Source organism: Nycticebus coucang, chromosome 14 (assembly GCF_027406575.1).
Source record: "Nycticebus coucang isolate mNycCou1 chromosome 14, mNycCou1.pri, whole genome shotgun sequence".
Classification (NCBI taxonomy): domain Eukaryota; kingdom Metazoa; phylum Chordata; class Mammalia; order Primates; family Lorisidae; genus Nycticebus; species Nycticebus coucang.
The window spans coordinates 69588696-69601601 of record NC_069793.1 but is presented as its reverse complement, the minus strand read 5'-3'; the positions used below and the strand labels follow the sequence as shown (position 1 = coordinate 69601601).

The following is a 12906-nucleotide window of genomic DNA, read 5'->3' as shown; positions in this document are numbered from 1 at the left end:
TATCCTGTCCTTGGTATCCTTGATTCCTGTGGCAGCTATCTCTTTAGCTATAGTTGGTGCCTTTCCGGGGGCAATAACACCAAAACAATGATGTTTCATCACCATTACTGACTTACTCTGGCATCGGATTTTCATCAGGAAAGATCCTGGTGAACATATCACTGACTTTCTTGCTGCTTCATGATCAGCAGATATTATAACAAATTTTCTAAAATTTAATGTCATTTCTTTTTAAATTGCTGCAACAAGGGTGGTGCCCGTAGCTCAGTAGGTAGGGCGTCAGCCATATACACCAAGGCTGGTGGGTTCAAGCCCGGCCTGGGCCAGCTAAAACAATGGCAACAAAAGAAATAGCCGGGTGTTGTGGTGGGCGCCTAGTCCCAGCTACTTGGGAGGCTGAGGCAACAGAATCGCTTAAGCCCAAGAAATTGAGGTTGCCATGAGCTGTGCCTCCACGGCACTCTACCCAGGGCGACAGCTTGAGACTCTGTCTCAAAATAAATAAATTTCTGCAACAATCCTGTTGAATATTCAGTTCCCTTCAATTTTCAGTTCATCACAATAACTCCTTACTTGTTTATGATCAGCATGCTATGAGTGGCATGAGATCATTGCAACATCGATAGACCCACTCTTTCAACACATGATTGAGATCTTCATTTTTAGCTTCATGTAGTGTTTTTCTGTTTTTCATTAACTTCTGTTTATCACTTTCAGTACAGAACTTCAACAGCTTTGTCTTCCTGTTTCTTCAAGTCATATATGAGTGGTCATTCCAACACTATACTTTTCTGTAAGATGTTTCTCATTTACACCACTGTCCAGATTGACTTTCTGTGCTATAAAGATAAATGCCTCCTCTTGTTCTTATCACTGTTACCCCACAGGAGTATCTGCAGGCCTTTTGGACATTTTCAACAATACCTTTATACCACAGAACAGAGAATAAACAAAAAATACCATAAGTAATACATCCATGTCTTGCCCTCACATAGGACATTTTGGGAAGCCTATCATTGGTGCTTCCGCCTGCATTTTATTACCCTTTGTGAGTGTCCTTGCATGGGGGAATCTAGGCATGCAAGGAAACGAAACAGCTAATGGGGGATGAAAATTTTTAATTATAGGTACATAATAGTGTATATCTTTCTAGGGTATGTGTGATACAGATATATGGTGTCAATTAACCAAATCAGAGTAACGGGGGTATCCCTCACCTCGGGTATTTTACATTGCTTTGTGTTAAGAACATTACAATTCCACTTTTTTACTTATTTTAAATTATACCCTAACTTACACTTTGTTATGCTACCAAATATTGTTCATTCTATCTATCTAACTATATTTTTAAACCTATTGATTATCCCTGTTTTATGCTCCCCTCACCACTACCTTCTCAGCCTCTGGTAACCATCAGTCTACGGTCTGTCTCCAAGACATCAATTGTCCTTAATATTTAGCTCCCACATATGAGTGAGAACATGCAAGATTTGTTTTTCTGTGCTTGGCTTATTTCACTTAACATACTATTTTCCAATTCCATCCACATTGTTGCAAATAGCAGATTTCATTCTTTTTTGTAGCTACATAATATTCCATTATGTATACGAACCACAACTTCTTTATCCATCATCTATTGATGTACACTTAGGTTGATTCTCTACCTTGGCTATTTGTGAATAGTGCTGCAATAAATATGTGAGTCCAGGTATCTTTTCAATATACTGAATTCCCCTCCTTTGGATATATACCCAGCAGTGGAATTCTTAGCTCATATCATAGTTTTATTTTTAGTTTTTTGAGAAATGTTCATACTGTTTTCCATAGCAGTTGCACTCATTTATACTCCCACCAACAGTTTATGAGGTTCCCCTTTCTCTACATCCTCGCCAGCATTTGTTATTGCTTTTTTGATAAAAGCCATTTTAACAGAGATGAAATGGTATCTCACTACAGTTTTGATCCACTTTTCTCTGGTGACTAATGATGTTGAGCATTTTGTCATATACCTGTTAGCCATTTGTATACTTTCTTCTGAGAAATATCTATTATGATCTTTTGCCCATTTATTATGTTATAATTTCCTATTGAGTTGTTGGATATATATTCTAGTTATTAATTCCCTTGTCAGAGGAGCAGTTTGCAAATATTTTCTCTAATTCTGTCAGTTGTCTCTTCCTTTTGCTGATTGTTTCCTGTGCTGTGCAGAAGCTTTTTAGCTTGATATGAACCCATTTGTCCAATTTTGCTTTGGTTGCTATGCTTTAGGAGTATTACTCTCGAAGTCCTTGCCCAGACCAATGTCCTGAAGCATTTGCCCCAATGTTTTCCTTTAGTAGTTTAATACTTTCAGGTCCTAGATTTAAGTCTTTAATGCACTTTGATTTTTAAATGCAGTGAGAAAAAAGGATCTAGTTTCATTCTTCTGCATATAGCTATCTAGTTTTCCCAGCATCGTTTATTGAAGAGCCTATCCTTTCCCCACTGCATGTTCTTGGCACTTTTGTTGAAGATAAGTTCACTATAGATATGTGGATTTATTTCTGGGGCACAGGATTTCCCTCTGGCAGGCTGATCAAAACATTCTCTTCATGGATACTGGCAGAATTATGCCCTGTACTGTGTTTCCCCTGTGTCAGGGTCACTCTGAGTTCCATTTCAAAGCCCTGCAAACCCTTCACTCTCTCTTTCCTGGCACATAGTTCTCTCTCCAACTCAAGGTGCTAGTGCTTCTGGAGGATGGGAGAGTGGTGGCATAAGCAATGCAAGAATATCTTTTCTGCCCTCTTCAGTGCCTCTTTCCTTGATATAATGTTAAAACTAGTTGGTATGATGCTCACCTGATTTTTGGTTCTTCTGAAGAGGCTTGCTTTGAATGGATAGTTGTTGAATTAGGTGTTTGTGTGGAGAGACAGGGATGATAAGAGATTTCTATTCAGCCATCTTCCTCCACCTCCTTCCCTGGAAGGGTCTTTTATTTCCCTCAGGCACACTGAATAAACTGTGTGCTTTGTGTCCATATTTTGACTGTTATTCATCACATGAGGTCAAGTGTGGAATTTTCCACTTGTATCATCAGATGGAGCTCAAAAAGTTTCAGATCATGGAACATTTCTGATTTCCAGGTTAGGAATGCTCAAAGTATACTGGATAAGTAATATGCTATTCAATTATTTTTTTAAATCCTAGAAATATTTCTCCCTGTACCTTTTTTTTTTTTGCAGTTTTTGGCCGGGGCTGGGTTTGAACCCACCACCTCCGGCATATGGGGCCAGCGCCTTACTCCTTTGAGCCACAGGTGCCACCCCATTTTTTTTTTTATTGTTGGGGATTCATTGAGGGTCCCCATTTTTTTTTAATCAAAAAGAGTAAGGACTTAATACTGGCCGATACTAGTGGAATGGCCCAATATAATATGCTTCAGGGAAATTAAATACAGCACTTAGCAAACTCTGCAAAAACAATTCCAATCGTTTCACTTGGTAATGAACCTGAGTGCTGGTTCTAAGAAAATAAAAGGCTCAATTAAATTCACAAATACATTCACTATAATTAAATCTAAAATTTCAAAACCTGGAAAAACATTAAATATCCATCAATAAGGAAATAATTTAATAATGCAACAATACTAAAAGTATTATTAAATACTACTGAAAATAATTAAGATAATTACAGAAAAATAGAAGACTGTTAATGAAGCAATGTTTTATCAAGAAAGCATGCTACCAATTAGAATATAAACTTTTTATTCAAAATAAAGAGGATTAAAAAAAGTATTCAGATTTTAAGAAAGGAAAAAGCTGTATTAAAATTGTAACACTGATAACAAGAGATAAATACAAGTCACGTTGCATACCTCTTGTGATTGGAGAAGTCAAATGTGACTTGGGTATTACAAATGTAATAGAGTTTTTTTCCTTTCTTAAAATGTGTATACATTTTTTTGGCACCCTCTCCATATTAAAAAAAAAATATTCACGTAGGTAAAAAGGCAATGATATATGAAATGGAAAGTGTTACACGTGGTAGAGTGGTGGACTACCAATTGGCATTCGTTCTCTACTGTTCTTTAAAACTGTTTAATCTACTAATACTTTTAAGTTTTAAAAACTTTTAAATGCTTTTAGATGTTAATGGGCACCATACTTGAATGGCAGGGTTCAGGGATTTCATGAGGACAGGATTTCATGAAACAAGAATAGAAAATAGAAACTGCATTCAAGGCAGCTTAAAGAAAATAAATGAAGTAAAAAGAGCAGGAGTATTAATAGATACAATATAAATGGAAGCCATGTGTTATTTAGGTTGAATTAGGATCAAGGAGGGAAAATAAAAGGTCAAAAGAAGACTGTCACAGTATTGGGTAAATAATTCATGAAGTCTACAAAGTAACATGAGGAAAAGAATAAAATGAAAAAATTTCTCTCATCAAAAAGACAGTGGCAACAGGATTAATCTAAGAAATAGGAAAAATTAAAAGTGGCATCAGTGTTAATAAACAACAGCCCATTCCTTAGTTAATAGAGAACTAGAAGATGGAAGTGAAAGATAACAAAGAAAGGCTAATCACGGCTTCTAGTCCTGGAGTTCCCCAACTCCTGGGCTGTGGACCCATACCATTGTACCTTCCATAACCTATTAGCTACCAGGCCACACAACAGAAGGTGAGTAGCAGGCCAGCAAGCAAAGCGTCATCTGTATTTACAGCTGCTCCCCTTTGCTCACATCACTGCCTGAGCTCTGCCTCCTCTTATAAGTAGCAGCATTAGCTTCTCATAGGAGCATGAACCCTACCGTAAATTCGAATCTAATGCATGATGATCTAAGATAAAGATGTAATGTACTTGAAACTATTATAAGATAAATCAACTATATCATTTTATTAATCATTAAGAGTCACAATTTTCAGTATAAAAGGAGGAAAAAGACATAAATAAATGAACAGAAAAAATGAAAATCTATAATTCTAAATTGGAATTGTTATCAGTATGAATTGATGATATAGTTCCACTGTAAAAGAAAGAAAAAAAAAAAGTCTAGCTCTGTTCACCAATAAAATGTAGAAGAACGAATGATCAATGCAGTAGGAATGATCACCCTCACAGGATCCAGATTGTGGCAGCTAAACACCATTTTTTACTAAGAAATCAGGGCTCCCCGAAGAAATGCCCAGTTCCAAATGTGGGCCAAAAAACATACAAGATGAACATGGACCATCTCATCATTTCACAAAATAAGGATGCTATCAAAGACTGATGTCATGTCAAAAGAATTTAGAAGCCTGGGGCCAAGTACAGTATCTCACATATATAATCTCAATTACTGATGGCACATGCCCCCTTTGGGGGTCAAAGCAAGACCCCCATCTTGAGAAATGAAAAGAAGAGAAGAGAAGAGAGGAGAAGAGATAAGAATTCCATTTAATAAATGAAGAAAAAAGATAAAATTCAAGTTGCAATAACCAATAAAATAATGGATCTAGGCAAGGAGCATCAATAGTTTGGGTTTTTTTTTTTGTTTTTTGCAGTTTTTGGACGGGGCTGGGTTTGAATCCACCACCTCTGGTATATGGGGCCGGCGCCCTACTCCTTTGAGCCACAGGCGCCACCCGAGTATCAATAGTTTTTAAAACTGCTTTTAAAATGGCTTAGCACCTGTAGCTCAAATGGCTAGGGCGCCAGCAACATACACCAGATGTAGCAGGTTCAAGCCCAGCCTGGGCCTGCCAAACAGCAATAACAACTACAGCCAAAAAACAGCCAGGCATTGTGGCGGGCGTCTGTAGTCCCAGCTACTTGAGAGGCTGAGGCAGGAGAATCGCTTAAACCCAAAAGAGTTTGAGGTTGCTGTGAGCTGTGATGTCACTGTACTCTACAGAGGCCAACATAGTGAGACTGTCTCAAAAAAAAAAAACACTTGTAACACTACTATCCACTGGCCAGTGTTAACATCATTAAAAAGAAAAACCAGACATTATTTACCTCTTAAAATGATGCAAGAGAAATACACTATACTACTTATAAAAATGTTAATTCCTCCTTTCTCCAAAAATAGACTTGAGTCTGATGAAGTTTTTAGGTTTAACCACCAGTTTTATGTAAACACATGGACTAAGAGGACTTAAACCACACCACAGAGATGAATGAAATCAGGAAAATCTAGCCAGGAATGTCCAACCTTTTTTCTTTTCTGCCATGCAAATAGGAGTTGTCTTGGGCCACACATTAAATACACAAACACTAACAAAAGCTGATGAGCAAAAGAAAGGTCTTTGCATGCTTTTCAAAATATCCGACACCACAGATAAGCAAAACGGTCCTCAAATAATTTGTATGTGGCCCACAGGCGACAGGTTGGACATCCTTGAAAATTATGGAAAACTCGGGTGGCGCCTGTGGCTCAGTGAGTAAGGCACCGGCCCCATATACCGGAGGTGGTGGGTTCAAACCCAGCCCCAGCAAAAAAAAAAATATATATTATGGAAAACTCTCAGGAAAAATGACTTATTTCTTCTACAAATAAATTGCAAGAAAAAAGAAGAAAAAGAGACCTGTAAGTTAAAAGAGATATAACCCCATCAATTAATGCAGTATATGGGTCTCTATCCTTATAAACATACAGTCACCAAGTTATTGCTACTAAGACCCTTTCCCCTCTACCACCAGCTGCCCCATAAGAATAACTAAAGATGTACATCAGTCCCAAAACAGTCTTGTCTCTAATTGACAATAAAAACGGGTTCTGTTTCCTTGTCTCCCAGGTACCCAAACAGAAGCTGCTGAAGAAGACTTGCAGTTAGAATCACAAATGCAATCTGTGTATTGCCATTTCCACTAATATTTACATTTTTAAAAATAAAATGCTTCAATTTCTTAGCACTAATAATATCTAAATTAAATATCTCAAATAGAAACAAAATAGTTACATAATTTCCTTGAGTATCTACAGAATAGTTACTTTTACTTCCCTCATTCTCTATTAACTTCCAGAGTCTTTAAGACAAATCTCTGAGATGTTATATCCAGCTCCCCTAAAAATACTTAAGGCTCAAAGAGATACACAAAATACTGAGAAGTAAAAGAGAAAATGAGGAAAGTCATAAGTTTCCAAGAGCTCAGAGAATACCTAGAGAAAATTAAGAATGTAAAATAGCAGCATGGAATATTCATTTGCCTGAAAATATTTTATTAGTGACTAAGAGAAATACCTCTCATCTCAAATAATAACATCTTCCTCAAAAGAAAAGTAATCCTTTTAATACAGTAAAACTTTAGCAAACTGGTGAACACTGGAAGGGGAAACAATTATCAATAGGTAATAACTTATATTAGTTTTGATATAGGGATCAGTCAGGTGAAGAGTAGGTGACCGTTCCTTCTCTCACTTTCAAATTGTGAAACAGTGAATTTGGAACATGTTTGCAAACAGCATTTCAAACAGGCTCTATAAAAATTATTTCTAAGTCAGGTGCGGTGGACTCACACCTGTAATCCTAGCACTCTGGGAGGCCGAAGCAGGTGGATTGCTTGAGCTCAGGAGTTCAAGACCAGCCTGAGTAAGAGTGAGTCCCCATCTCTAAAAAAATCTAGCTAGGCATTGTGGTGGGCACCTGTAGTCCTAGTTACTTGGGAGGCTGAGGCAAGAAGATCACTTGAGCCCAAGAGTTTGGGACTGTTGTGAGCTATGATACCACAGCACTCTACCTGGGGTGAAAAAGTGAAACTGTCTCAAAAAAAAAAAAAAATTTATTCCTAGGCCAGGCACCATGGCTCACGCCTATAATCCTAGTACTCTGGGAGGCCAAACTGGGAGGATTTCTTGAGCCCAGGAGTTTGAGGTTGTGAGCTAGACTGAGGCCACTGCACTCTAGCCTAGGCAATAGAGCAAGACTCTATCTAAAAATAAAAAAGGAAAGAAAAAATTATTTCTTTTTTTTTTTGTGTGTGTGTGTGTTTTTTTGGCCGGGGCTGGGTTTGAACACACCACCTCCGGCATATGGGACCAGCGCCCTACTCCTTGAGCCACAGGCGCCACCCAAGAAAAAATTAATTCTATATTTAACAAGACAATATTATAGTTTACTGTTGTACAGATAGAAATGCTGGGATGATTTTTTTTTTAATTACTTATGATAATACGTAAAAGAAAATTTAAGGCCTGCTATTTCCTGTCACTGACTGAGACCAGTAAATGGGTATGAGAGCCAAAAAATAATGACAGGTGCTCCCATATCCTACCATAACTGCTGTAGAGTGAAAGAATATTAACTGTATCCATATCTGTGTAACCTCTTCCTTGCTAACAGTTGTACAGAACAAATTATACATTACTGAAGCAATCAGGCACTGTGTTTTCCTATTTGAGTGTTCGCATCCATTACTAGTTCATAAACTAGAATATTTCTAAGCCCCAGTCTGTCTTAAGCTAAACATGTGTATTATTCAAGTAAAATTCAATGGAAACTAATATAAAGTACCCTTCTATATGTTCTGTGCTCTGATAGACTAGAAACATGAGTATGAATTCTGTTTAACAAATGTTTTCCTCTGATCCCTGTCTTAAGATTTATCAACACTGTAAAAAGAAAATTTTTCTTTTTGAGACAGAGTCTCATTTGGTCACCCTTGGTAGAGTGCTGTGGCATCTTAGCTCACAGCAACCTCAAACTCTTGGGTTCAAGTGATCCTCTTGCCTCAGCCTCCCAAGTAGCTGGGAGTGCTCGCCACAATGCCCAGCTATTTTTAGAGACAGGGTCTTGCTCTGGCTTAGACTGGTCTTGAACCTCAGGCAATGTACCCTCCTTGGTCTCCCAAGTGCTGGGATTACAGACATGAGCCACTGGGCCTATCCATAAAATTTCCGATAGTATGCTACTTGCCTTTCATATGGGAGAAACACAAAGCTATAAAGAACTGATTTAAGCTAAAATGGAATTGAAGTTTCCACATTTCCTTTGTGGAAGGAAAAGTTTCCACATTTTCCTCTGCTATAGAGTAGCAATCATACTTGAGTTCAACTCTCAATTCCTCTTCCCAACACTTCTATTACCTACCAATACAGAAAAATTTAGGAGAGTGAAGAAAAGGCAAATAGCATGTCCTTGATACTATCCTCTTCCCCATACTTCTTATCACTTACTTTGAGAAGGTTATGTACTTGATTTCCTCAGAAGAACTTATAGCAGTATAATTTTAAGTTTCTCATCTAAAATTTGACAAAATTTAGCCTATATTTTGTGAATTTTAATTGCCTGGGTACTTTTCATTTGAAAAAAAAATCTTGAGGTAAGCATATTAATATAAGAAAACTGAGTAACCCACACTGCCCATTTTCAGACTGGGGGAGGAAAGGCAGAGGCAGGAGTAGTAATCTCTGACCTAATAGTAAAGATCTTCATACCCAAAGCAGAAAAATATACCCAAAGAGATTTCTTCAAAACTCCCACACACCACAACCAACAGAATTAAATGATGAATCACGACTCACCTTGCGCTACTGTTGACATGACCACAGACGGGGTAGAGGATACCACAGCTGTTACTGCAACTGTATTAGGAATAGGCGAGGGTGTAGAACTGCTGCTGCCACTGTTGCTACTACTGACCAGAGAGGACTGTGAAGCAGTTATAACAACCGGCGGCTTCTGTGTTGTGGAAGCAATGACTGACGTTGGTACAAGCTTAGTGACTGCTGCATAGTTATGGGATTTGGAGAGAATGTTGGGCACGAAGGTTGAACTTGGTGATGTGGTCACTATAATAACCTAAGGAAAGGAAAACAAGTTACTTTCACATACCCACTGTACTACTAATATATCTAGACTCATAGTCACATACAACATAAAAATAGCTTATGAAACAGGAAGAAACAATTCAACAGAGAGAAATATACACCTAAAAATATATAAAAGCTCTCCTTTACTAATAATCATCAAAATGTATTTAATAGCAACAATTTTTACCAAATATTCTAGAAGATAACATTCAGTACTGTGCAAGATATAACAAAGTAAACATTTCAATATACTGCTTAGGGAATATAAATTGGCACAATCTTTCTAGAAAGTAATTTAGATATTTATTCATTTATGCATATTTATTGAGCACCTACTATGTGCCAGGCATGGTTCTAAATGCTGGGGAACAGAAGAGTGAACAAAACAAAGTTCATACTTTAAGAAAGTTTACATTCTAGTAGGGAGAGATAAATAGTAAACAGAAAATATGTTATATAGAGACAAATGGAAGCAACAATAAAGTACAATAAGAGAATAAAGATTGATGAGCATGCTATATGATTTTTTAAAAGCATATTTGATAAAGACCTGTCTAAGGTGACATTTGAGCAGAAACCAGAAGAAATAGGGATACGAACCATATTGCTACATAGAAGAGCATCCAATAACACAGGGAGCAGACCCTAACGCAGAAGCAACCTAGATATGTTCAAGAAACTCCAAAGTTTCTTCCTGATAAACGGGATAGGAGTTTATAAGGCAGAGAATAATGGGTGACAACTGCAGGGAAGTAATGGAGGACTAAACGAAGTTAAGATCATATTGATGGTATATACCCTTGATATGGTATGATAAAACTGGCACTTTCTCCCATCTTCCTCAAAAAAACCCCATCATTCTAGTCTAATCATGAGAAAAACATTAAATTCTAACAGTGAAGCAGCTACAAAATACTTGACCATTACTCCTCAAAACTGTCAAAAGTTATCAAAAACAAGGACAGTATGAGAAACTTTCACAATCAAGTGGAGCCTAAAGAGACATGACAAGGGAATATATTGTGGTATCCTGGAACAAAAAAAGACTATAGGTAAAAACCAAAGAAATTAATATTATTTATTAATTATAACAAAGTTATTATATAGAGTATGTTACAAATAGAGGAAGCTGGGTACTGGGTATAGGAACTCTGCTTCATCTTCTCAATTTTTCTTTAAATCTAAAACTGTTCTAAAAAATGTCTTTTTTAAAGTAATCATTACTCTATCTGTTACATACTGATGAAAGTATAATAGGGCAGTGAAATTAGGAAAGCTCCTACACAAACCAGAGATCATGGTGACTAGGGTGTTTACAATGAGAGTGATGAAAAGTGAACAGATTCTGAATATAGTAGAACCTCTGTAAGTTGACACTCAAGGGCCTGTAATAAACTGGTCAACATACGGAGGTGGTCAACATAAGGAACTAGGCCTACAGTACTGATACATGTAGTACATGTCCGGTCTTTGAAAATTAGGTCAATGTAAGGAGGTAGTCAATGTAGGAAGGTGGTCAACAATGGGGATTCTACTATATCTTAAGGTTAAAACCAACAGCATATGTTCATAGGTTGATAGGAAGAATGGAAGAAAAAAGTTATCAGTAAGGAGATACCAAAGTTCAGCTAGCATAGCTATAAATGATCCAGGAACAAAGCATTTCAAACAGAGAGAAAAGCATGGAATAAAAGACCTAATGTCAGAATTAACTTGATGTAATTAAAAACAGAAAGAAAGCTGGTGAAGCAAAAGCATATAGGATAAAAAGGTGTGGAAAAAAGTAAGCAAAAGCCAGATTAAATAGAGTAAAGACTTTAGATTTTATACTAAGTTTAATAGGAAGCCAAGGGAGCATTTTTAAGTAGGGAAAAAACAAAATTTGATTTGTATTTTAAATGATAACTGTACTTGCTATGTGGTGAGAGTCCAAGAGTGGAAGTAGTGAGACCCGTTAAGAAGCTATTGCAGGCAGCACCTGTGGCTCAAAGGAGTAGGGCGCCGGCCCCATATGCCGGAGGTGGCGGGTTCAAACCCAGCCCCTGCCAAAAAAAAAGAAGCTATTGCAGTAGACTAAGCAACAAATAGTAGAGGCTGTCTGGACTTGGTGCTGGTAGGGGAAAAAAGAAAAGTGAGCAGATTTAGATTATTTTCAAAGGTAGAAAATAGGATTTGTTGATGAATGGAAGGAAATGGCAGGTTAAGGAAAAGTACAGAATCAAGAATAGCCCCTATAGCTAATATGTATTAGCTTATTTAAATCTCCCCAAAATCCTGTGACACAGATACTATTATTATCCCCATTTTACAGTTGAGAAAACAAAAATTATTTATAAATCTGTAGTAACACAACTGTATTCTGGGGTGAGATAATTGTAGCATTACAATTAGCAAAACAAAGCACATTATCCTTTCACCAAAATTATTTGTACCTACCTTGCACAGAAAACTGTTTTGAAAAACCTAAAGAATTTAAGGGACAAATTCTTTTTCATTTTTCTGTCAGTTCTAAAGTAAAGATGGACTGACATTCATTAGTCAATATTTACTGAATGTCTGTACTCAATACCTATTATTAATTTTAATTAATAATTAAATTATTAACAATTTAATATTGTTATTATTTATCTCCAGAGCTATAGAGAATTATAAGACATAAGTACTTGTTATTACTTTAAGGAGTTTGTTAATTACTTGAGGAGTCAAGAAAGATACCTAAATCTTGACCAGTAAACACCTATATAGAACTGACCAGCATACTTACATGTAGACTTGATCAGTAAATACCTACATAGAATTATCAGAAAAACAACAATCATCATACAAACTGAGAAGCAAACCAATATGGTTAAATGACCATAAGCTTAAGTCAAATAAACCTGCACTTAGATCCTGCCTCTGCCATTTATAAATGGCAGGCCCCTAGAATGTTAAAAATCTCTGGGCTCCAATTTTTATCTATAAAACGGGGATAATAATACCTACCTTGAAAAATCATTACAAGGATTACATGAGATAATGATGGTAAGCATCTGACATAGTGCTAGGCACATAGCAGGTGGTCAATATTTGGTAGTCAACAAATGGTACTTATTTAGTAGCTTATTATTACTTAATAAATATTAAAAAGAT

At 36.7% G+C, this 12906-nt stretch overlaps 1 protein-coding gene across 4 annotated transcripts in view; it reads right to left on the bottom strand.

The window, feature by feature from the left end:
- The window catches only part of EMSY (EMSY transcriptional repressor, BRCA2 interacting), a 117201-nt gene that overhangs the window by 79701 nt on the left and 24594 nt on the right, over positions 1-12906 (bottom strand). For all 4 annotated transcript variants that reach the window (XM_053560531.1, XM_053560532.1, XM_053560533.1 and 1 more), the window contains one exon: positions 9487-9763. In XM_053560531.1, coding sequence (XP_053416506.1) covers positions 9487-9763 — 277 coding nt within the window. The remainder of the gene's footprint in view (positions 1-9486; positions 9764-12906) is intronic.